Here is a 21,457-nt window from a genome sequence, read left to right on the forward strand (position 1 = left end):
ACATACATACATATGTGTATATATATGTGTGTGTGTGTATATATATATATATATATATATATACATGTATGTGTATATATAGTGTACTGTTTGTGAGTGCACAAAATGTACATGTTTACTGTAATATTAGTGTGAAAACAAATTCACCACAGCTGTTTTCCAGAATCGGTCCAATAACTTTAACAATAAAGGATGCCTCTAACTGCTTTCATCAGGTTGAAATCCAGATTTGTTCCGGAAGTCTGCCGTCACGGGTCGAACTTAACTTCCGGTTCACAGGTCGCGGTCCACACGCGAAAAATGGCGGCGCCCGACGAGCTGTTTTGCTGGGAAGGAGACTGGGGTTTACCGTCAGTGGACACCGACTGTCTGGTGGTTCTGGTACGTGTTCTGCCCAGCTTTGGCCGAACCATCCTTTTCATTGGTTGTCACTCTTATTCAATTAGGTGACTAAAAGCAAGCGGCAGCTGTTGTTGGCGCCAATGAAGAGGCAACGTGAGGGCAGATTCCCAGCAATAATAATATGGATTTCTTTATAGAAATGGTTTCTGTGAACGATTCAGAAACTGCCGACCCGTGTGGTTCCACTAAAAGTCCTTACCGTTTCATTTGGGATGTATTTATGACTATGTCCCCAATTCAAGAATCAGGGATCGAGCAACTTTTTTCTGATGAATGAGAAAGAATGAGGAAATTTTGCGAATACAGAATTTAGACATAACTTGTAAGGTTGGTGCAGAACTGCTGTTGGTTGTGTCACAACTCCTGAATTAAAACATTAAGGTTTATCTTCGGCTTTGTGGACTCTACTTTTGGTTGTATGGGTTTTCAACTACACAGACACTAATTTGTTTGCTCGTTCTGCCTTTAGCTCTTTAACCCTGAACCTTCAGAAATTGGTATCTGGCTTTTTACAGTCTCGCTGATGTCCTGAAGGGGGCGCTAACATGCTCCGTGTCTCCACAGGCTTATGCTAAGTTTGCAGGTGCTCCTCTCAAACTGCAGAAGCTCTCAAACCCCTGGAGGAGTCCCAGCGGTGAGATGATGTCTACCACGCTACCAACAAGTAGCAGCAGACCATCTGACTTTGTTTGTTCTTTCCCAGGCTCCCTACCGGTGCTACGAACCAGTCACAAAGAAACTCTGTCCAGACCGTCTGACATCATCATTCACCTCAGGAAGCAGGTAGGCTCCAGCCTTTGAAAGCGTAAAATCAAACAGCGAACGTCTAATTTCCATGGTTCTCTTCCAGTTGAAATCATGCTACATCGTGAGGACCAGACTATGAATTTGACCCGCAAAGTGAGGACATTTAGTTAAAGGTGTGTTTGAGGACTTAAGTGGAACTGGTTCAGGTTAAGTTCAGGGTTGGGGTCTGGCTGTGATGGTCAGGCTGAGGAGCTAGGGGAATGTGTCTGAGTGTCCTCGCAGAGATAGCAGTACAAGGTTGTGTGTGTGTGGTGTGTGTGTGTGTGAGCACACAGCTGACTGGAAAATGTCATTAACAGCAGGAAGTTGAGACACATTCCAGAAGAGCTGTTAATCCTGAAGTGTCAGCAGACATTCGGCCTGTAAACGCAGCAGCAGGCTTCACCGGCGAGACTGAACATTTGAAACACTGTTAATGGGCAGAAGCTCCTCTGGCAGCTGATAACTGATCGTTGATGAAGCCACGTTTATCAATAGTGTGGGCTGGAAGCTTGGGCCTGGGCTGTAGTGCATGTGTGCACCAATCACAGCGCTGCTGCAGACAGCTGATGAGGTCAACACTCTCTACAGCTGGAACACATTACTCAGCATGCTCCACTCTGTGGTAGGTGAGGGACCCACAGGGCAGAGCTGACATGTTTCCACTCCTCCTCCTGAGAGCGTTCTCACTTTTCCTTAAATTTAAGAGGTAACGGCCATCACAGCTGCGTATGAGGCCTTCAGGAACATGGACTTCTGTTCTTACTTGGCAGGAAACCTTGTTTTTTTTTTCCAGAAATTCAACGCTGACTTTGATCTTTCGGCGAAGGAGGGCGCTGACAGCCTGGCGTTCATCTCTTTGGTAGAAGAGAAGCTCCGCCCTGCTCTGGTGAGACTCCGCGTCCTGTCCCCATTGTTTCCCTTAAATGCTGGATTCAAACCCTCAACATTGTCTGTGTTGTAGATCTACACCTTTTGGGTGGAACCAAAGAACTACGTGGACGTGACGCGCTGTTGGTACGCTGAGCACCTCCCGTTTCCTCTCAATTTCTTCCTGCCGGGACAAATGCAGCGCCATCAGCTGAACAAGCTGTGTCTGCAGCGAGGCGACGAGAGCCTGGAGGTTGGGGACGAGCTGGAGAAAGAGGTGAGTGTGAGAGGTTCAGTGAAACCTCAGCACAGGTCAGAACCCTGCTGAGCTAGGCCCCTCCTTCCCTGTCGTTAGCTGTGACATGATCCTGCTCGGGGCCGCTCAGGTGGGCCTCTGCATTCATTCTTCTTTTGTGGTTCTCAGCTCTATCGGGATGCTGCCGAGTGTATGAACCTGCTGTCCCAGCGACTCGGCTCACACAAGTTCTTCTTCGGAGACTCGTAGGTTTCTCCAGCCCCGTGATGGAATCCTGAGCCGCCACTCTCTCACCTGCTATCTTCTCCTTCTGGACCTGCAGGCCTTCCTCTCTGGACGCCTACGTGTTTGGTCACCTGGCGCCAATCCTCAGGTGTAAACTTCCCAACATGAAACTGCAGCAGCACCTGAAGTCTCTGGACAACCTGAGCAACTTCTGCAGCAACGTCCTGCTCCTGTACTTCCCCCGAGACGGGCGAGGTGACGCCACCTTGGTTGGGGTAGTGTCGTCTCCGCTCCGGACCGTTTGAAATGATCTCCATCCTCTTCCGTCTGCTCTGTCTTTAGAAAGTTGTGCTCAGAAGACGCCCTCGCCGCCGGACGGCGCAGACTTCGAGCACGTGCCCAACAAGCGCAGGAAGCAGCTGCTGTCGGCTCTGGTGGCGCTGGGCGCCATGCTGAGCTACGCCCTGCTGACCGGCATGGTGTCCATCCAGCAGGTGCAGCAGGAGGAGCTGCAGGCCATCGGCCCCGAGGAAGAGGAGGGGGACGGCTGATGGAGCAGCACTGGAGCATGATGGGACTTTAGGAGCAACCTCAACAGGCAGCCTTTTATTTTTCACCAAAGAACGGAGTGAAAACATGAATAATCTTAATTTGACTAGTGATTAAAAGGATGGTTCTGGATCATTTTCATGAAAATAAAACAATTTTATTCAGTTTTACCGCGAGAGATGCAAAAGAAAAGCAGCTCTTTGGTCTGTTAATGGCTTCCTTTGTCAGCGTTTCTTTCTTAGACGTAATAAAGTTGCACTCAGAACGACGACGATCGTGATGGTTTTACTGGTTTCTTCTTCTCAGCACGAGGACACCCGTAAACTCTGGTGGTTAATCCAGACCGAATTCCCAGAATCCCCCAGCAGACGTGACTGGCGGCTGTTCAGCAGATGGTTCCCATCCCGGGCTGGAAAAATGAGCTAACGTGGAAACTTCAGCTGGACTGAGCAGGTCTGGACCCTGAGGACGAACAGCTGCCATGACAACATCACACTGGAATCTTGTTTGCCCGGCTGTTGCTGCAACACCTCCACCACACACACACACACACACACACAGAAAGGAAAACTATCATCCAGGGTTTCTCCTCCTTGTATCTGTTTCCTGCTCACATGGACCAAGAAAACTAAGTTCAAGGGTCATTTCATGCTCTCCTTTCCTGTCCGTCTCCATGGCAACATCCCGCTGGTCCATTAAATGTCCAACCCGCCTCCTCCTCACCGGCACTGCTGACAGCCTAGCTCCGTCCCCTTCAGCCAGCATGAAGACTGCTTTCAAGTGTGGAGCGATGTGACCGGTCCGGTTCTCAGAACATGGCTGAATCTGACCCCGGTTCTGTTCTATGAGTTCTTTGCCGCTATTTCCCTTTGTCTCTGGGACGTTTTCATCTCTCAAAACAAAGGTTTTTGTTCTGGTTCTCCAGCTGAACCAAAATGTGGGAACAGGAGCTCAGCGGCCGGGCTTCACCTGTATCCTTGGAACTGTCCCACAACACCTGCTCTCTGATCCTGCTGGGGGTGCTGACCTCTGACCTGCTGGGATTTCACTGAGTTACGGACCAAATATGAAAATGTTCACACGTGATTCAAGATTCTGCAGAACAAAAACCCAACGATACTCCTCCGAATATGTTTAATATTAATGAACCCGGAACCACGAGGACCGGTAAGGATATCTTCACTCATGTGTCGGAGAGCTTTAATCCGATCACCTGTCAGCAGATGAACTACTGAAGGCTTCCCTCGTGAACAGTCTCGCGCGCTTTATGCTAATATGCTCGTCCACGCGCATCGTGAGCGCGTCCCCACGGTGCCGTGTAGCAGCAATCCTCAGGTCGGGTCAGTCCTGCTCCAGATCCCGGTGTCGGCGTCCGTCGCTGCGGTTCCGTTCTGCCCATTGAGCATCTATTTTGGATTCGGTCGGTCTCTTTGGGCTGAACACGATGATCCGGATGCTTGTGATCCCGGTTCTGTTAAGCGTCTTGTGTGCTCGCCAGGCGACAGGAGTACCGGACGGTCCGGGCGCTCAAGGTACCAAAGTTCGTTTGTGAGTTCACAGTTTTAGATGGAGATGTGGGGCGGGGGGAGGGTCCGGTACAACTCTGAGCCGAACCTGAGCAGCACCATTTAGTGATGGCAGGAAGTCCGTGAAGTATCTCAGTCAGGACTTCGTGGTGCGTTCAGGTGCCGGAGAGCGCAGATTGGACTGGAGCCAGAGAATCATCAGATTGATCGGTTTATTGCGTAACAGCGAGGCCTGCGGTAACCGTGGCAACGGGATTTGTTGCTGTGTTTTCACCAATTAGACGTGTTGACCCTCCTCTTGCTCCCCCAGTCATAGACGTGCTGGCTCTCCAGGACTCCAAGCAGAGCCTGGCTGCCGTGGAGAAGCTGTCGGCCGCCTTGGCGTCGCTCTCTGACCTCTACGTGCTGGCGACCTTCAGGCTGCCCCCCAAGCTGGGCGGGGTCCTGTTTGGTGTCTACAGCAGACAGGACCACAGGAAGTACCTGGAGCTGGCCGTCATGGGCAAGATCAATAAAGGTTGGGACTGCGCTCTTCCTCTCTAGTCCAATCAGAACTTGTGGAACATTCTGTCGGAACCTGGAAACTCTGACCACTCGGAATTTCAGCAGCTTTGTGGTTCTGGCAGGAATCAGATTTTCCAGAACCATTTTTTCTTTTGTTGCTCTTTCAGGAATCCCTAATCCACCAGAACCTTTATTAGAACCGTAATGAGAACCTTCACCAGAACCCTTATTAGCACCTTCATAAAAACCTTTATTAGAACCTTCACCAGAACCTTCACAGTGCTGCTTCTCATCCTTCATCATCCTTCAATATCATGGTTCTCCACTCTCCTCCCCCCTCTTCCTTCCTTTTTCCCCACACTTCCTCCCCCTCCTTCTCCCCCTCTGCTCCTTCCTTCTCCATCTCCCTCCCTCTTCCCACTCTCCTCCTCCTCCCTCTCCTCCTTCCCCCCTCCTTCCCCCTCTCCTCCTTCCTTCTCTCCTCCTTCCTTCTCTCCCCTCTCCTCCTTCCTTTTCCCCCCTCTCCCTCTTCCTTCTCTCCTCCTTCCCCCTCTCTTCCCCCTCTCCTCCTTCCCCCTTCCCCCTCCCCCCCCTCCCCCTCTCCTCCTCTCCTTCTCCTCCCCCTCTCCCTCTTCCTTCTCTCTCCCTCTCCTCCTTCCCCCTCTCTCCTTCCCCCTCTCCTCTTCCTTCCTTCTCCTCCCCCTCTCCTCCTTCTTCTCTCCCTCTCCTCCTTCCTCCCCCTCTCCTCCTCTCCCCCTCTCCTCTCCCTCCTCTCTCCCTCTCCTCCTCCTTCCCCCCCTCTTCTCCTCTCTCCTCCTTCTTCTCCCCCTCTCCTCCTTCCTTCTCGTCCTTCCCACTTCCCCTCTCTCTCCTCCTTCCTTCTCCCCCTCTCCCTCTTCCCTCCTTCTCTCCCTCTCCTCCTTCCCCCTCCTCCTCCTTCCTTCTCTCCTCTACTCCTTCCTTCTCCCCCTCTCCTCCTTCTTCCTCTCCCCCTTCTCCTTCCTCCTTCTCTCCCTCTCCTCCTTCCCCCTCTCCTCCTTCCTTCTCCCCCTCTCCTCCTTCCTTCTCTCTCCCTCTCCTTCCTTCCCCCCTCTTCCTTCCTTCTCCTCCCTCCTCCTCTCCCCCTCTCCTCCTCTCCCCCTCTCCTCCTCTCCCGCTCCTCCTCCTTCTCTCCCTCTCCTTCCTGCTCCCCCTCTCCTCCGCTCCCCCTCTCCCCCTCTCCTCTCTCCCCTCCTCCTTCCCCCTCCCTTCCCCCTCTCCTCCTTCCTTCTCCCCCTCTCCTCCTTCCTTCTCTCCTCTCCTCCTCCCCCTCTCCGCCTCTCCCCCTCTCCTCCTTCCTTCTCTCCCTCTCCTCCTTCCCCCTCTCCTCCTTCCTCCCCCTCTCCTCCTCTCCCTCTCCTCCTTCCTTCTCTCCCCCCCTCCTCCTCTTCTCCCACTCTCCTCCTTCTCTCCCCTCCTCCTTCCCCCTCTCCTTCCCCCTCTCCTCCTCCTCCCCCTCTCCTTCCCCCTCTCCTCCTTCCCCCCTCCTCCTTCCCCTTTCCTTCCCTCCTCTCCTCCTTCCCCCTCTCCTTCCCCCTCTCGTCCTTCCCCCTCCTCCTTCCCCCTCTCCTCCTTCCCCCCTTCTTTCCACCTCTCCTCCTTCCCCCTCTCCTTCCCCCTCTCCTCCTTCCTCTCCTTCCTCCCCCTCTCCTCCTTCCCCCTCCCTTCCACTCCTCCCTCTCCCCCTGCAGTGGTGGCCCGGTACGTTAGAGCTGATGGGAAGATTCACACCGTGAACCTCCAGAACGCCATTGTCTCCGATGGCCGCGTTCACTCCATCATCCTGCGTCTCGGTGCCCTCCAGCGTGACCACATCAACGTCGAGCTCTATGTCGACTGCCGATTGGCTGACTCCAGCCAGGGCGCGCCACCGTTGGTTCCTCTGCCAGGGGAAGTGGAGCTGGTGGAAATCAGGCATGGGCAGAAGGCCTACAATCGCCTGCAGGTGGCGATGATCAGCTTGAGCTGGTGTGTTTCTGGTGCTTCAGACTGATGCTCTTACTCCAACAGGGTGCGGTGGAGTCCCTCAGGCTGCTTCTAGGGGGCACTGTGGCCAGTGCTGGTGCTCTGAATGACTGTCCTTTCCAGGGAGACTCAACAAACTACAACTCAGGTCAGCCCCACCCAAAAAAACATCATCCTTTCATTGGTTGCTGATAACAGGTTTACAAAGCCCCTCCCCAGCTCTGGAATTGAAAGAGAGCCATGAGATAGACCCCCTGCTGGGTTGCTAGCTACCAGTCCATTCAGACGTACTGATGGAGCTTAGCTGTAGCAACGCTGTGTCATCTTATTACATTAATGAAAAATGAAGACATTTCATCAATATCTGATGTTTCACAGTGAACAGAGACGTCAACTCTTTACTGGGTGAGTTTATCAGTTCAGCTGCTTCCAGCACAACCAGTCAGAAAGCAGAAGTCCTCACTCTGTCACGCTGTCCTGTCAGGTGATCACACCAAAGCTCTGATTGGTCAACTCATCATCTTTAACCAGATACTAGGAGAGCTGCGATTGGACATCCGAGAGCAGGTGAGAAAGACAGGTGAGACAGGTAGACAGACAATGGAGTCAGGAAGACAGGGGAGGAGCCGGTCTCATGTGTTCTGTGGTCTTCAGGTGAAGGAGATGGCTCTGATCAGAAACAGCATCATGGAGTGTCAAGTTTGTGGTGAGTCAGTCAGTCCTGCATCACCTTCTGATCGGTTCTTCTCATTAAAGACCCATTAAGGGTTGGTGACTGATTCTGCTCCAACTCTTAAATGACGCCCTCTATGGGTTGGAATCCAGCTATTACAATCAAATTTGGCTCTGATGGAGGCTGAGCCCGTTTTGGAGGCAGCTTTCGTCACCACTGCTGCCCCCCCCCCATTATAAAAACTGGCACCCCTCCTCAGCGCTGCCTGCTGCGCTAATGGCTCAAACTGGTTCTGGACCACTGTGGTCCTGATGAATGGCCTCTGACAAAGTTGCCAGTGATATTAGAGCTGTCGGAGAGTTTCTGGGCGTATCTCAACCGGTCCAGGAGCCCCGCCCATAATCAAGTTTCCTCTGAAGTTGATGTAGTCCCTGAGGGACTGATTGAAGCCCGCAGGTGTCTCCTCAGGTTTTCATGAGCCTCGCTCTCGCTGCTCTCCTAACCCTTGCTATAAGGGCGTGTCCTGTATGGAGAGTCTTCACTATCCTGGGTACACCTGTGGACCCTGTCCTCCTGGAACCACCGGCAATGGGACGCACTGTCAAGACCTTGATGAGGTACCTGCGCAGTAGCCACAACCGCCAGCCACACAGCAACAATCAGTGATCGATAATGACAAGATAATAAGAATAAGACACTACACAACAGTTTAACACACCATCCTTATGATGGAAATGCAGCAGAAACATCAGCGTTATGTAGGAAAACACACAAACAACAATCATGCGACACAAACAGAAGCGAAGTGCAGCTTCCATCAGCAGCCATCAAGAGTAACGCAGCCTCCCTTCCTGTGTTGTAGTGTTCACTGCAGCCTTGTTTCTCTCCCGGTGCCTGTGTGAACACTGTGGGGGGGTTTAGCTGTCTGCCTTGCCCTCCAGGCCTGTGGGGGGCGCCACTGGCTGGAACAGGACTGGACTACGCCAAGACGCACAAACAGGTCAGAACAAATCAACAAATGTTCGAAGGTCAGCAATGAAGAAGCAACTTACTCAGAACATACAGACGTGGCCAAATTAGCCTCATTACTGACAATCTACCCCAGGAGTGTGTCGACGTCGATGAGTGTTTGGACCTCCCGGATGCTTGCGTCTCTAACTCGGTGTGCGTCAACACTGTGGTGAGTTGTGCTTCTCTTTCAAACTGGAACAACATGGTGGCGCCCCCTGTTGGCCACTTTGCTAACGCACGCTTTTCTCTCAGGGTTCATATAAGTGTGGAGGATGTAAACCTGGTTTCCTGGGCAACCAAACATCAGGATGCTTGCCCAGACAGTCGTGTGCTGCGCTGGCCTTTAACCCCTGTGACGTAAACGCACACTGCACCATGGAACGAAACGGCGAGGTGGCTTGCAGGGTCAGCAGAGACAGGTCATCCCAAAAGTACTGAGTGTGGCGTGGCTACGGTTGTTCACTGTGAACCTGTGTGTGTGTGTGTGTGTGTGTGTGTGTGTGTGTGTGTTGTGTGTGTGTGTGTGTGTGTGTGTGTGTGTGTGTGTGTGTGTGTGTGTGTGTTTTCATGTGCAGTGTAATGTGGGTTGGGCCGGTAATGGTCACACGTGTGGGGTGGACACGGACATCGACGGGTATCCCGACCGCTCTCTGCCGTGCCTGGACAACCACAAACACTGCAAACAGGTCAGAGCCGTGACGGCGCCGGCGGGAGGGGAAGTCCAGGGACATCCGTGACATCACGCGGCGTCGTTGGCCGCGAGAGAGTGAAGCTGCTGTGTGTCTGTTGCCAGGACAACTGCCGGTACACGCCAAACTCCGGCCAAGAGGACGCAGACAACGACGGCGTGGGCGATCAGTGCGACGAGGACGCCGATGGAGACGGCATCAAAAACGTGGAGGTACGTGGCGGCGCGCGGATTTGCCCGTGGCGCTGTCGTCGCGTGACCTTCCGCGTCTGCTGTGGTGCAGGACAACTGTCGTCTGGTCCCGAACAAAGACCAGCAGAACTCCGACAGCGACTCATACGGAGACGCCTGCGATAACTGTCCCAACGTCTCAAACAGTGACCAGCGGGACACTGACGGGAATGGAAAAGGCGACGCCTGCGACCTGGACATCGACGGCGACGGTACCCCAGGGTCAAAAATTCAGACGCTCGGACAGACAGTTGGACACAGCGTTGACGGACGGGATGAGAAACTGCTGTTTGTGTGTGTGTGTGTGTGTTCAGGTATCCCAAATGTTCTGGACAACTGTCCGAAGGTGCCAAACCCAATGCAGACAGACAGAGACAAGGACGGCGTGGGAGACGCCTGCGACAGCTGTCCAGAACTCAGTAACCCCATGCAGGTAGACGGACGGACCTTTTATTGTGATGATCTAATTTAGCAGGCGTGTCAACATTTATGTCTCTGTTAGACGGACATCGACAATGACCTGGTGGGAGACGTTTGTGACACCAACCAGGACACGTATGACACGCACACACACACACACACACACACACACCACACACACACACACGCGCCAGGTCAGAGCACCATGTGACGGCTGTCTTTATTTCAGGGATGGGGACGGTCACCAAGACAGCAGAGACAACTGTCCTGACATCCCCAACAGCTCCCAGCTGGACTCGGACAACGACGGCCTCGGAGACGACTGTGACCATGACGACGACAACGACGGCGTCCTGGATGATTATGACAACTGTCGACTGATCGTCAACCCCAACCAGAAAGACTCAGACGGTGAGCGCGCCGGTGTGTGAGCATACTGGTCAGGTCTCTTTTATTACCCCATATATCCCGTTCTGCCCCCCCCCCCCCCAGTCAACGGCGTGGGCGACGTCTGTGAGAATGACTTTGATAACGACGCTGTGTGGGATTTGATTGACGTGTGTCCGGAGAGCGCTGAGGTCACGCTGACGGACTTCCGAGCCTATCAGACGGTGATCCTGGACCCAGAGGGTGATGCCCAGATTGACCCCAACTGGGTGGTTCTGAACCAGGTGAGTCAAATACAAGGCTTTCTATTGGGTAAGTCTAGTTGTTAGTCCAGATCCAGGTGTGGGTGCAGGTCCAGGCTTTGTTAACAGTGACTGTGTTCTCAGGGGATGGAGATCATCCAGACCATGAACAGCGATCCGGGTCTGGCTGTGGGTACGTCTGTTCTTACTCTTCTCTTTGGCTCCCGATCCAACCCCCCAGTCTCATATACCGTATTTCCTGGACTATATGTTGCTCTGGGGTTTAAGTCGCACTAGCCAAAAAATGCATAATAAAGAAGAAAAATAGATATATAAGTTGCACTGGACTATAAGTTGCACTTTGGGGGAAAATTTATTTGATAAAATCCGAGACCAAGAACATACATTTCATCTTGAAAGGCAATTAGCATGGATTAGCAATAGCGTTAAGGTATGCTAACGTAACAAATTCAGCTACATGACCCACAACGAACTGAGTACGTGTCTGCATTGTTAACGTAACATATTAAGTTATTCAGATAACTATAGCATAAAGAACATCCGAGCAAGTTTACCAAACAATCACGTCTAACTCCATAAACGAAGCACCGCTTCTTCTTCTGCGTCGCTAAAGGAACTCGTTCCTCGGGTACACACGCCTAGAGCGCCCTCTTGTGGTTGTCAGTGTGAAAATAATGAACATGTGAAATTCTGTAATAATGTATTTATTTAACATTTAAGTCGCACCCCCTGACAAACTATGGAAAAAAGTGCGACTTATAGTCCGGAAAATACGGTACTCGATTAGCATCTGTAAATATCTTATTCCGTCTGAGTAAAGCCCTGGCGGGGGCCTCACAGACAGGTGGGGCAGGTGAGACGTGATCATGGCGTGACGCTACGGTAGCACAGCTTTAGCGGACACACACTTCAGGATTCAACCACATGACTGTCATTTGTTAGCCGTCTTCATCCATTCATGCCACCTCTTACGACAAAGAAAACTGGGCCCTCCTGCGCCTCCTCCGCAGGATACACGGCGTTTAACGGCGTGGACTTTGAGGGGACGTTTCACGTCAACACGGTGACGGACGACGACTACGCCGGGTTCATCTTCGGGTATCAGGACTCATCGAGTTTCTACGTTTTGATGTGGAAGCAGACGGAACAGCTGTACTGGCAGTCCCTCCCCTTTAAAGCCCTGGCCACGCCCGCTCTCCAGCTCAAGGTTCCGCTCTTCTTCTGCCGTTTCCTCCTTCATCACATGACCCCTGGTCCTGACCCTCCACTTCACCCTGCAGGCGGTCAAGTCTCGAACCGGACCAGGAGAATTCCTCAGGAACGCCCTGTGGCACACCGGGGACACGCTTGGAGAGGTGAAGCTGCTCTGGAAGGACCCGCGGAATGTGGGCTGGAGGGACAGGACATCGTACCGCTGGCAACTCAGCCACAGGCCACAGGTGGGCTACATCAGGTGAGTCCAGAACCAGAACCAAAGGATGGGGATGCAGGATAGGGAAGTACTGCATCATGTCCCGTTCAGTCTTTATCTTCATTTCTATCTCTTCCTGTTGAACCACATTTCTGAGGTGAGTTTTTTCTGGCACGTGTGTTTCAGTCAAAACACTTCTGGGTCTTCAATCCAACCCTGCCCCCCCCTACCCTGTTCCCATCAACCCTGCCCCCCATCAACCCTGCCCCCCCCCAACCCTGTTCCCATCTATGCTGTGTTTGGCTGATGCTAGGCTGCTGTCCCAGGTTGCTAAAGCTAACGAGCTGCTTTTAGATAATACCAAGCTCCGTGTGGGAGTTCCTCCATGAGGAACAGAATAGGTAGCAGGAAAAGAAAGTCACCTGTGCGCCACGCCCCCAGGTCTCACCTGGATGTGGTGTGTTCATGTGCTGCAGGGTGAGACTGTTCGAAGGGACGGACATGGTGGCCGACTCCGGCGTTGTGATTGACACCACCATGAGAGGCGGCCGACTGGGGGTTTTCTGTTTTTCCCAGGAAAACATCATCTGGTCCAACCTTCGCTACAGATGTAACGGTACGCACGCAAAGAAGAGCTCCACATCGTTTGGTTACTGACTTACAACAAGTCGTTATTAATCATTGCTTTGATTTCAGATACGGTCCCTGAAGATTTTCAGCCTCACCGGAAACAAGTTCTGATGCACATTCAAGTGTGAGCTGTGTGTGTAGGATAGTGTAGTGAGGACATTTACTCCGGAGCGTCCTCAGGACTAGGGTGTGTCTGGTCCTCATACCTTCTGAGGTGTGGTTGAGGCTTCAGGTTAGAGCTGGGTTTAGCTCAAGGTCACAGTCCGGTCAAGGGTTTAGTTGGAATTAGAGTCATTCTATGGAGATCCTCACAAAGATACAAAAGTGCAAATGGGTGGTGTGTGTGTGTGTGTGTGTGTGTGTTGGAAATCAGACCTAAAAAGGTCCATCTGTTAATGGGAGAACCAATGGGAGCAATGCTAAATTAACACTATTTTAGGAGCTTAGGAGACGTGTACGTTTGTGTATTTCCCTGTATGTTTGTGTGCACTTCTGTGTTTTCATGTGTAGAGACACAATATCAGTTGAAATAAACTCTTGAATTTTCTAAAAAGTCTGTTTGACTCATTTCGACACAAATATTAAAACGTTAGCGGTTAGCAGCGCCGATCATTCATGTAGCCCACTCATTGACACTCTATCACACTGATGTGCTGTTTCGCTAGCATCAAGTTGCTGTTAAACAAACGTTCTACAAGCTGGTTTTATTAGTTATAGGTATTATTAGTTAATTATTAGTAATAAGCAAGAACAGATGAGGATTTGTCTGTTTAATTAATCATTTCTCTGTCTCCGCCAACACAAGTAGTTCTGCAACAGGTCGGTTCTTCTGTTCTTCTCCATATCAGCACACATAGAACGTCTCTTGTCCGATCAAACCACTTGGTTGGAACTACCTACGATAGCGATAATATTCGTGGTAGTAGCATGCTAACATTCGATAAACACTTCATTCTGTGTAGGGACCAAAGTACTACATAAGCTCTGAAGACCAGCTGACCGCATTGTTTTGACTCCGCCCACCATTATTGACAAACGTCGTCAGGTTTACACTTGCAACACGCTTCTGGAAATGTTTACGTCTTAATCTGATGGTGGCGCTGCATCAAGGATCCATGTCCCTCCGCCTGACTTTGACCTCTGGACCCAAAAATTATTTAGGTTTTATCATTTCAAAAATAACAGGAAATGATGAAAGATTTTAAAGAGGAGTTAATGTGTTTTTTGTGTGTTTGTACTCTTGTATTTGCTACATATTGAGGACTGAAATATTTATTCTACTCTAAACGTGAGGACATTTTGGCTGGTCCTAACATCTTCAAAGGACTGGCTGACGGTCCTCACATAGATAGAAGTACAAGGATGTGTGTGTTTCTGTGTGCGACAGCGACAGCCAGTTGTGGTGCAACAGGTGCTTCTTGTTTGTGATTTATTTAGAACCCCCCCAGTTAGCCGAACACAACCTGAGGCACAGACCAGAACCCTGACTGGAACCCTGCAGACCTCTGTGTCCTGTGTGGATCTGGACCAGGTTTGGGGACGTTGGACACTCGGACATTTGACGGTAGGAAATTACTCACTGGGGTGGTGTTGGGACCGTCTGTAGGGGACCAGCAGCTGGTCAGGGTCTGAGCTGCTAATGCTATTCCCATTATTCATGCTAACAGATGTTAGCATGAATAACTGATAAATAACTGATCTGATGAAACTGATCAAAACATCTGATCAAAACTTTGCTAACAGTGTATGCTAACAGTGTATGCTAACAGTGTATGCTAACACATTACACAGCTGATCAGGGTCAAAACTGCTGCCAGTGTGGGTGGAGTTTATATTTAGACTGCATGTCACTACCACACACACACACACACACACACACACACACACACACACATACTTGAATTCACTTCCTTCCCTGTTTTTAATGAATTATTCAATCTTTTAATGACACTAATGACAAGATTTCATCATCACTTCACTCGTGTTCCACAACAGGAAAATGTTTGCTGAGGACTTCAGCACCAACACGGACTCCGAAGGTCCTCGCGGTCTGCTCGCTTGGCCCCGCCCCCTCTGCTGTTGGCAGACAAACAGATGAGAGTCCATGTTTGAACACAGGTTCAGTTCCTACGCTTGTTCTCGTGGTTCCTGAGAACGTTCTTCAGGTAGGTTCAAAACCTGTCCCCTTTCATGTGTGATAAAAAACAGACAAACTTCAAATGTTCATTCTGAAGACCCTCACACACACACACACACACACACCACACACACACACACACACACACACACACACACAGATCAAAGAACAGGTCAGCAGTGATGCAGTCACCAGGAGGTGGACTCGAGGACATCCTGTTCCACACTGACACGTCCAGCCAGTCTAATGAAGCCCTCTCCCTTTCCCTCCTCTCTCTCTCTTCCTCTCCAGCTTCCTTGTGCCAATGGCATTGCCATGGAAACGCCTCCCCCTTGTCCTTTTGTGGGTCCAGCTGAGTTTGCCTGAAGGTCAAAACACACCCAAATATGTTCATTGCCTTCTTGGGGGTTTGTGAGGTCACACTTTTCCTCCCTGCTCTTCCTGTCTCCAGTTGGAGCTTCCTGTCGGATTTTGAGGTGCAACTCGGACTTTGTTGCCGCGACCTTGGACCTGGGCAGCAGCGCGGGAGCAGGAGGCGGAGCCCCGCTGAGCAGAGAGGCAGCGAACGCCGAGTACTGCCGTGCGCTGCATTCCTATTCCACGTGCACCAAGCGGATGGCGCGGCCGTGCCGTGGCGATCTGGCCTATCACTCAGCAGTCCAGGGCATCGAGGACCTGCTCATCCAGTACCGCTGTCCCCTGGCCGGGCCCACCGCCCAGCCACGCCCCCTGCCCCCCCTGCTGTCGGGGGACGTCTGCCTCTACGACAGGAGGCTCGCCGCCGCGGAGGCCCCCCAGCCTGACTACCTGCACTGCGGCGTGTTTGGGGATCCACACATCCGAACCTTCAACAATGACTTCCACACGTGTGCTGTGCAGGGGGCGTGGCCTCTTATAGACAACGACTTCCTGTACGTGCAGGCGACGAGCTCGCCAACAAGGCGGGGCACGCAGGCCACCATGCTCACCAAGGTATTGGCCGCGGCCACCAGGGGGCGCCGACGCGTTCCAGTTCTGCCGTCAGTGTTTTTAGGGCTGATCTGATCCCTCGAGAGACGCGGGGTCAAAGCATCGTTCGCTGATCTTTGTCAGAAGTTTTAATTCTTTTAAGCGCTACTAATTTAAACATGATTCTACCTTTTAGATTACCGTCATCGTTAAGAGTTGGCGCCACTGTGTGGACCAGCAGCTGTATCAGGCGGAGCTGGATGATGTTCCCATGGCGTTCGCTGATGGCTCGGTGGTGAGCGGCGAGAGGCGAGGTCAGCACACCCTGGCCATCTGGACTCAGAGTCCAGGTCAGCACGCTGAGATCCGAGCGGCCCACATCGCCACGGTGCTGGTGGTCCGTCAGAGCGGGCGCTCCCTGTCCCTCTCCGTGTACTCTCCACGCAGCGTGGTGGAGGCCTTCGGGCCTGAGCAGGACCTGCAGCTGTGCATGTGGGGATGCCCCGCCTCCCAGAAACTCAGCACCCCCCCACCCACCTCGTCAACCTTCTCCGCCGCCGTGCTAGCTCACTGCGACGCTTTGCTTCCCGTCCGGGACGTCTACCACCAGGCCTGCATATTTGACCTGATCACCAGCGGTGACCTGAACTCCAGCGGGGCTGCCATCAGCGCATTGCAGGACGCCCAGAAGCTGATTTCTGACCCAAAGAGGGTTCACCTGCTGTCCCCCACATCTGCTGCTCGGCGGGAAGACCACCTGTGTCTGCTGCTGCTGCTCCTCAGCCTCCTTCTGAACTTCTGAACATTGCTCTGATGGAAACTGGCTCGCTCACACAGGAAGTGTTAGCGTGGACGCATGAACCCAAAGGTGGCTGCTGCATCTTCATTTCCTCGAGCTCGAAAAAGATTTTGTCCTCAAATGGAAGTGTCCTCCGTCTTACAGGAAGGGGAGGGGCTTATGGGGGGTTCTTTAGCCAGCCAAGGGGCCATGCAGGACATTAGTTGTGAGGACATGATCCAGCAAGTGTTGATTAGGTTGATGTTGTTTAGAATACTTAATCTGGGGGAGAGAGGTTATGTGTTTTAGGACATTCGTGCTAATGCAACAACATGCTAATATTGTAGCTGATGGGCATTATGGTCTGGAGGGGGCGGGGCTAGACGTTGACTCCACTGGTGAAGTTTCCTCAGTAGAAACCCAACGGTGGAGGCAACGTTTTGGTTCCTCTGAAGTGTAGGCAGACACCTGAGAGGAGCTGAAAGCTAAGCTGCTACTGTTGTCCTGGGAGGTCTCCTGGAGGAGAGCCCAGATACGCTGGAGGCCTTGGAACTCTCCCATCAGCAGACATTTGTATCAGAAAACTCTGACAGGAAGTGATGGCAAAGGCATGAACGCAACGAGCGGGCTGATGTGCTTCATTGCAAACATGGAGGTGGAGCCTCCAGGTCATTACTATGATGAAAGCTGCTGCTGCTGCTGCTGGTCCAGGTCAGTTCTGCCTCAGGGGCAGCCCCCGAGTCACTGGCTGTAGCTCTGTTATGGCAGCTCTACCCAACCGGATATTTAGCTACATGTTCAGTTTGAGTCGTGACCCTGACTGGCATCTCAGAGGTTTTGAGACAGGACGAACCAGGCCCACCGAGTGGATGACTGTCTCGTCCTGATCCCGGGAAGAGCAATAAAAAAAATCAGTCAGTCCAGCCAGTCATTCCGTGGCTATAGCATTGCTAGCTAGACTAATGGGTGGCTAGCTCCACAACAGGAGCAGCTAATCTTTAGCTTCATCTTGGCTACGCTGCCATAATGGAAGGTTAGTAAAACAGGCATAAATTTAGAAACCGCCTTTAATCAAGCAACACATTTTTCCATGTTTCTGTTCTGATTGCCATATTCACCATTTTTGATTAGATTTGCATTTATTTCATGGTGCCAGGTCAGCTTTGATTTTAACGGCTCTGCTGCTGCAGCTAATGTTTAATGATTATTGTGCACGACACTCATGTGACTCACTACACGTGTCAAACAGGTCAATCACATCGTAGTTATCATGTGTTCTTTTGAAGCTCGATGAAGCCATCGTTCTTCAATGTATCATCCACATATTCATCCATATGTTCTTGGGGGATGGGATCCAGATGGGCGCGGTCCGGGTCCTTCAGAACACGACTTCCTGTCGACCCCACCCTTCTGCCAATCACACGCCACAGGTACACAGCGACGAGGGACTGAACCACCTGCAGCAAAGGAATCCCCATGAGTGTCCCGCTCAGACCCAGGCTCATTACACTCAGGTGACACTAATGTTGCACCTTGTTACCTGAATGAATATGAGAGCAAAGCCCATCCCAGCAATAGTCAGAACATTCTGCTGCAGCCACTCGCTGACCCTACTTTTACAACCCTGCAGACACCACAACGATTTAAGGCAACCAGCCGTGAAAGAGACTCACATCAAAGCTAACCGCGGCGTTACCTGCTCATAAAGGCTGTCTCCTTGTCCAATCAGGGGATCGGTGGTAGGCTCGCAGTCGGAGCAGCACAGGGTGGCACTCGGATGAGAGGCGTTAAAACAGGAACATGGCAGAATGTCGGGCAGAATGTCGGGAATGGTTAGATTTTGGATGAAAGAGTTTGTCAGCCAATCGGAGGGACCCGTTCTGCCACAGCAGCGCCCCTGTCAGCAGCCAATCACAGGTCACACATTCATCTGACGTTCGCCAACATCACTCAAGCTGCGTCTGAGCTGACTTTAAACGGCGTCACGGCGAAGCGTTATCAACACGTTGCACTGGCCGCGTTCTTTTAATTTGATTTTACTGATTAATAAATATAAAACATTCAGGTTTGCTTGTGAAGGTGCTTCTGTCTGATTCATTATTAATCAATAATCCCCCTCATGTCCAGCATCTCCTGCCATGGGATATATTGTCCGTTTGGAAGCATTGTTCTACCCTACTTTGCACAATGCATTATGGGATAGATTAAGTGCACTAACAAGGAGCAAAGTCGCTCATTTAACAAGTGGATACCTTGGAAAATAGCGTGCACCCTAGTTAGTGCACTAGCTAGAGGACAGGAAATGATTTCAAACTGTTTGAACAACTCCGAACACTCTACTGAGGCCCAAACAGCTCAAAACTCATCATGTTGAGGTAAACAAGCACCTGTTTTTGAACACTGTCCAGCAGGTGGTTCTGACTGGTTCCATCTGGGTCATACTGGCTGATCAGTTGGTCCACTGTGTCATCCACACGGCGTTCAATCTGAAGACACGAGAGTGCATGAATCCTCTTGTGAGCTGAGCCTCCTTCAGGAAGGTTCTGGTCATGTGACTGATTCCATCCAGAGCAGGATGAGTGTTGTTTCACTTAAAATGTTACGTCCTGACTCTTATAAGATGGTGGACACATCTTAGCTTGCATGCTCACCTTGTCTCTGTTGATGAGCAGCAACAGCGTGATAAAGAGCTGACCCAGGACCAGCACGATGAGCAGACCCAGGTACTGGCAAAGAGGACGCAGTGATGTCATTACAGCTGACAGCACATATCTGAGCTCTGATGTTACTCACCATCATCAGGAGCAGAACCTTCTCTCTGTTAGCGCCGATGCTGCCTAGGACGCTGACCAGCACCACCAATCCACCAATCAGCAGCAGCCCCGTCCCCACAATGCGAACTTCATCTGGACTCACAGCGACGATGAAAACATTTTATTTTAGCTGCATCGCGGGTATGTTGTTTCAGTCAGCTACAGCTACAACAACACGCTACCATCGTTAGCAGTCTGATGATGCTACAGATGGTAGAAGGTTGTCTTTCTGATGTCCACCATATTGTTGATGTTAATGCTTATTTACATGATGATTGATCAACTTCATCAACCAAACAACACGTTAACACCATCGAGCAAAACACCTGCAGTCGTCATGGCAACGGTCACACCAACAACAGAGTTACCTGAAGGTAGAGCATTCAGTAGGTGTCCTGAGCTGAACAGGATCCACAGAGAACATGAGAGAACACTGACACCCAGAACCTGAAGGGGTGAGAAAGAGGGAGGGAGGGAGGGGGGGCAGAGAAAGTTGGGAAAAACAGGAAGAGGTCAATGGTTGGTTCCATCTCTGGTTCTGAAATGTACTACTGAAAGCTTCCACTCACCAAAAAGATGAAGTTAAAAATCTGAAAGCAGAACTTCAGCAGCTGGATCGCCAATTCTGCCTTCATTTGGTTGGGTTCTACTCAGAACCTGAGCAGATTCTCTATCCACACAACAGTCCAAAAGTCAGATTTAATACCTGAGTGCAGAGTTCACTTCCTGATTGCACATACTTGTAAACTGGATCTACGGTGGCCTTGAAGCTCAAATGTAGAGGTGAGCTTGTGACTAAAGCTGAGCGTCCAGCAGCTCCTGGTGCACCTTTAACGAGCCTTGCCCCACCGGGTGGACACTCCCACCCAGTGCTGTCAGAACCCAGTCCTCGAGGGCCAGAATCCATCCTGGTTTTCTGTCCTTCCAGAAAACCTCGATCACCAATGCAAGCCACCTGAAGGAGGTGTTTACCAGCTAGGTCAGAACTCCCAGGTGGATTACAGCCCTCAAGGATTGGGTCCTCACATCCCTGCTCATTCATCCAAAGGGTCACGTTTCGTGTATTCAGAAAAAGTTACCAATGGTTTGTTCTCCTATTGATATTGATTTTTAAACGGGGCTTGCACAAATGAATAAATATACAACAGACATCCCAGAGGAGCTCAGACTAGAGCCACTACTCTGCATTTAGGGGAGCCAGTTGAGGTGGTTTGGGCATCTGTCCAGGATGCCTGAGGATGCATTGTTTTGGGCAAGACCGAGGCTGTCCTGTCCTGAGACACCGGGGAAAACATAGCTGGACGGATTAGAAATCTCCACTGGCCTAGGAAAGCCTTGAGATTTGCCCGGAGGAGCTGGTGGAAGTGGCTAAGGAGAAGAGTGTCTGAAGCTGAAGTTGGTAACCCCGTGACCTGGATAAGCAGCAACGAAAATGAGACAGGGGAGTTTCACAGCAATGGCGGGAAACACTTTGGTTTTCTCTGAAGATCTTAAATATTAATATAAAGATGCCGTGTGAGTAAAATCCAGAAAAACAAAACATCCGTTCTGTGCGTTTGTGTCTGTTTGTGATGCATTACTGCCACCCTCAGGTCCTCTCCCTCATTCATTTCTCCTTAAATCCTTTTACTTCTGCAGACGTCAGAAATTTCAAAACTTATTTCCTCCCACTTCAAAAAAAAAAAAAAACCATCTAAAGTCTTTCAGAAATAATGTTTCAGAACGACGTTTATCGCAATATGCCGCCAAAAAAGAACAAAGAGTGGGCGTGTCCCAAGTTTAAATGTTTCATCATCGTCTCACTGATTGGTCATAATGACCCGCCCTCTTTTACTTCTACCCAATCATGTCGACATTGGATCGGCTGATAAGGTTATAGGGGCGTGGTGTGTAGGAGCTTAGTAAATAGGCACCTGCGGGCCAATGAGGAGAGCGGGATTCACAT

General features: G+C 51.1%; 4 protein-coding genes across 4 annotated transcripts; 3 read left to right on the forward strand and 1 right to left on the reverse strand.

Annotated features, from left to right (window-relative positions):
* The first annotated feature begins 241 nt into the window (after positions 1–241).
* mtx1a (metaxin 1a) lies at positions 242–3,357 on the forward strand. The gene is made up of 8 exons (XM_057045270.1): positions 242–381; positions 967–1,036; positions 1,106–1,185; positions 1,985–2,077; positions 2,153–2,335; positions 2,483–2,559; positions 2,637–2,794; positions 2,882–3,357. Exons 1-8 carry the CDS (start codon positions 301–303, stop codon positions 3,088–3,090), a joined length of 951 nt encoding a protein of 316 aa, XP_056901250.1. The 5' UTR covers positions 242–300; the 3' UTR covers positions 3,091–3,357.
* Positions 3,358–4,308: 951 nt separating this feature from the next.
* On the forward strand, positions 4,309–13,389 carry thbs3a (thrombospondin 3a). The gene is made up of 23 exons (XM_057045269.1): positions 4,309–4,620; positions 4,925–5,131; positions 6,849–7,102; positions 7,168–7,270; positions 7,501–7,527; positions 7,607–7,689; positions 7,777–7,828; positions 8,264–8,412; positions 8,658–8,795; positions 8,901–8,975; positions 9,059–9,211; positions 9,382–9,492; positions 9,600–9,707; positions 9,778–9,937; positions 10,040–10,158; positions 10,228–10,280; positions 10,375–10,556; positions 10,638–10,816; positions 10,919–10,967; positions 11,806–12,002; positions 12,076–12,248; positions 12,683–12,822; positions 12,903–13,389. The coding sequence occupies exons 1-23, from the start codon at positions 4,533–4,535 to the stop codon at positions 12,962–12,964; spliced, it is 2,862 nt and encodes a 953-aa protein (XP_056901249.1). The 5' UTR covers positions 4,309–4,532; the 3' UTR covers positions 12,965–13,389.
* A 643-nt stretch (positions 13,390–14,032) lies between these two features.
* On the forward strand, positions 14,033–18,777 carry hjv (hemojuvelin BMP co-receptor). The gene is made up of 5 exons (XM_057044326.1): positions 14,033–14,400; positions 14,832–15,001; positions 15,265–15,341; positions 15,425–15,945; positions 16,118–18,777. Exons 3-5 carry the CDS (start codon positions 15,278–15,280, stop codon positions 16,721–16,723), a joined length of 1,191 nt encoding a protein of 396 aa, XP_056900306.1. The 5' UTR covers positions 14,033–14,400; positions 14,832–15,001; positions 15,265–15,277; the 3' UTR covers positions 16,724–18,777.
* On the reverse strand, positions 17,749–21,432 carry si:ch73-139j3.4 (CD82 antigen). Its single transcript, XM_057044331.1, has 9 exons — positions 20,253–21,432; positions 20,082–20,182; positions 19,881–19,959; positions 19,493–19,605; positions 19,351–19,425; positions 19,087–19,185; positions 18,396–18,596; positions 18,240–18,323; positions 17,749–18,156 (listed from the first exon to the last, which is right to left on the reverse strand). Exons 2-9 carry the CDS (start codon positions 20,145–20,147, stop codon positions 17,968–17,970), a joined length of 906 nt encoding a protein of 301 aa, XP_056900311.1. The 5' UTR covers positions 20,148–20,182; positions 20,253–21,432; the 3' UTR covers positions 17,749–17,967.
* Between the last annotated feature and the right edge of the window lie 25 nt (positions 21,433–21,457).

This window comes from Takifugu flavidus, chromosome 10 (genome assembly GCF_003711565.1).
Source record: "Takifugu flavidus isolate HTHZ2018 chromosome 10, ASM371156v2, whole genome shotgun sequence".
NCBI classification, from domain to species: Eukaryota; Metazoa; Chordata; class Actinopteri; order Tetraodontiformes; family Tetraodontidae; genus Takifugu; species Takifugu flavidus.

What these genes read in the sequence shown, in the direction of transcription:
- mtx1a (XM_057045270.1), top strand. Translation starts at nt 301, where the DNA reads ATGGCGGCGCCCGACGAGCTGTTTTGCTGGGAAGGAGACTGGGGTTTA. An exon ending in CCCCTGGAGGAGTCCCAGCG is followed by an intron (nt 1,037 to 1,105) that starts GTGAGATGATGT and finishes GTTCTTTCCCAG; the next exon opens with GCTCCCTACCGGTGCTACGA. An exon ending in GGGACGAGCTGGAGAAAGAG is followed by an intron (nt 2,336 to 2,482) that starts GTGAGTGTGAGA and finishes TGTGGTTCTCAG; the next exon opens with CTCTATCGGGATGCTGCCGA.
- thbs3a (XM_057045269.1), top strand. Translation starts at nt 4,533, where the DNA reads ATGATCCGGATGCTTGTGATCCCGGTTCTGTTAAGCGTCTTGTGTGCT. An exon ending in GATTGGACATCCGAGAGCAG is followed by an intron (nt 7,690 to 7,776) that starts GTGAGAAAGACA and finishes TGTGGTCTTCAG; the next exon opens with GTGAAGGAGATGGCTCTGAT. An exon ending in CGATCCGGGTCTGGCTGTGG is followed by an intron (nt 10,968 to 11,805) that starts GTACGTCTGTTC and finishes CCTCCTCCGCAG; the next exon opens with GATACACGGCGTTTAACGGC.
- hjv (XM_057044326.1), top strand. Translation starts at nt 15,278, where the DNA reads ATGGCATTGCCATGGAAACGCCTCCCCCTTGTCCTTTTGTGGGTCCAG. An exon ending in CCAGCTGAGTTTGCCTGAAG is followed by an intron (nt 15,342 to 15,424) that starts GTCAAAACACAC and finishes TCCTGTCTCCAG; the next exon opens with TTGGAGCTTCCTGTCGGATT. An exon ending in AGGCCACCATGCTCACCAAG is followed by an intron (nt 15,946 to 16,117) that starts GTATTGGCCGCG and finishes TCTACCTTTTAG; the next exon opens with ATTACCGTCATCGTTAAGAG.
- si:ch73-139j3.4 (XM_057044331.1), bottom strand. Translation starts at nt 20,147, where the DNA reads ATGAAGGCAGAATTGGCGATCCAGCTGCTGAAGTTCTGCTTTCAGATT. An exon ending in TGGACAGTGTTCAAAAACAG is followed by an intron (nt 18,597 to 19,086) that starts GTGCTTGTTTAC and finishes GGCTGCTGACAG; the next exon opens with GGGCGCTGCTGTGGCAGAAC. An exon ending in TTGCTCTCATATTCATTCAG is followed by an intron (nt 18,157 to 18,239) that starts GTAACAAGGTGC and finishes CCTTTGCTGCAG; the next exon opens with GTGGTTCAGTCCCTCGTCGC.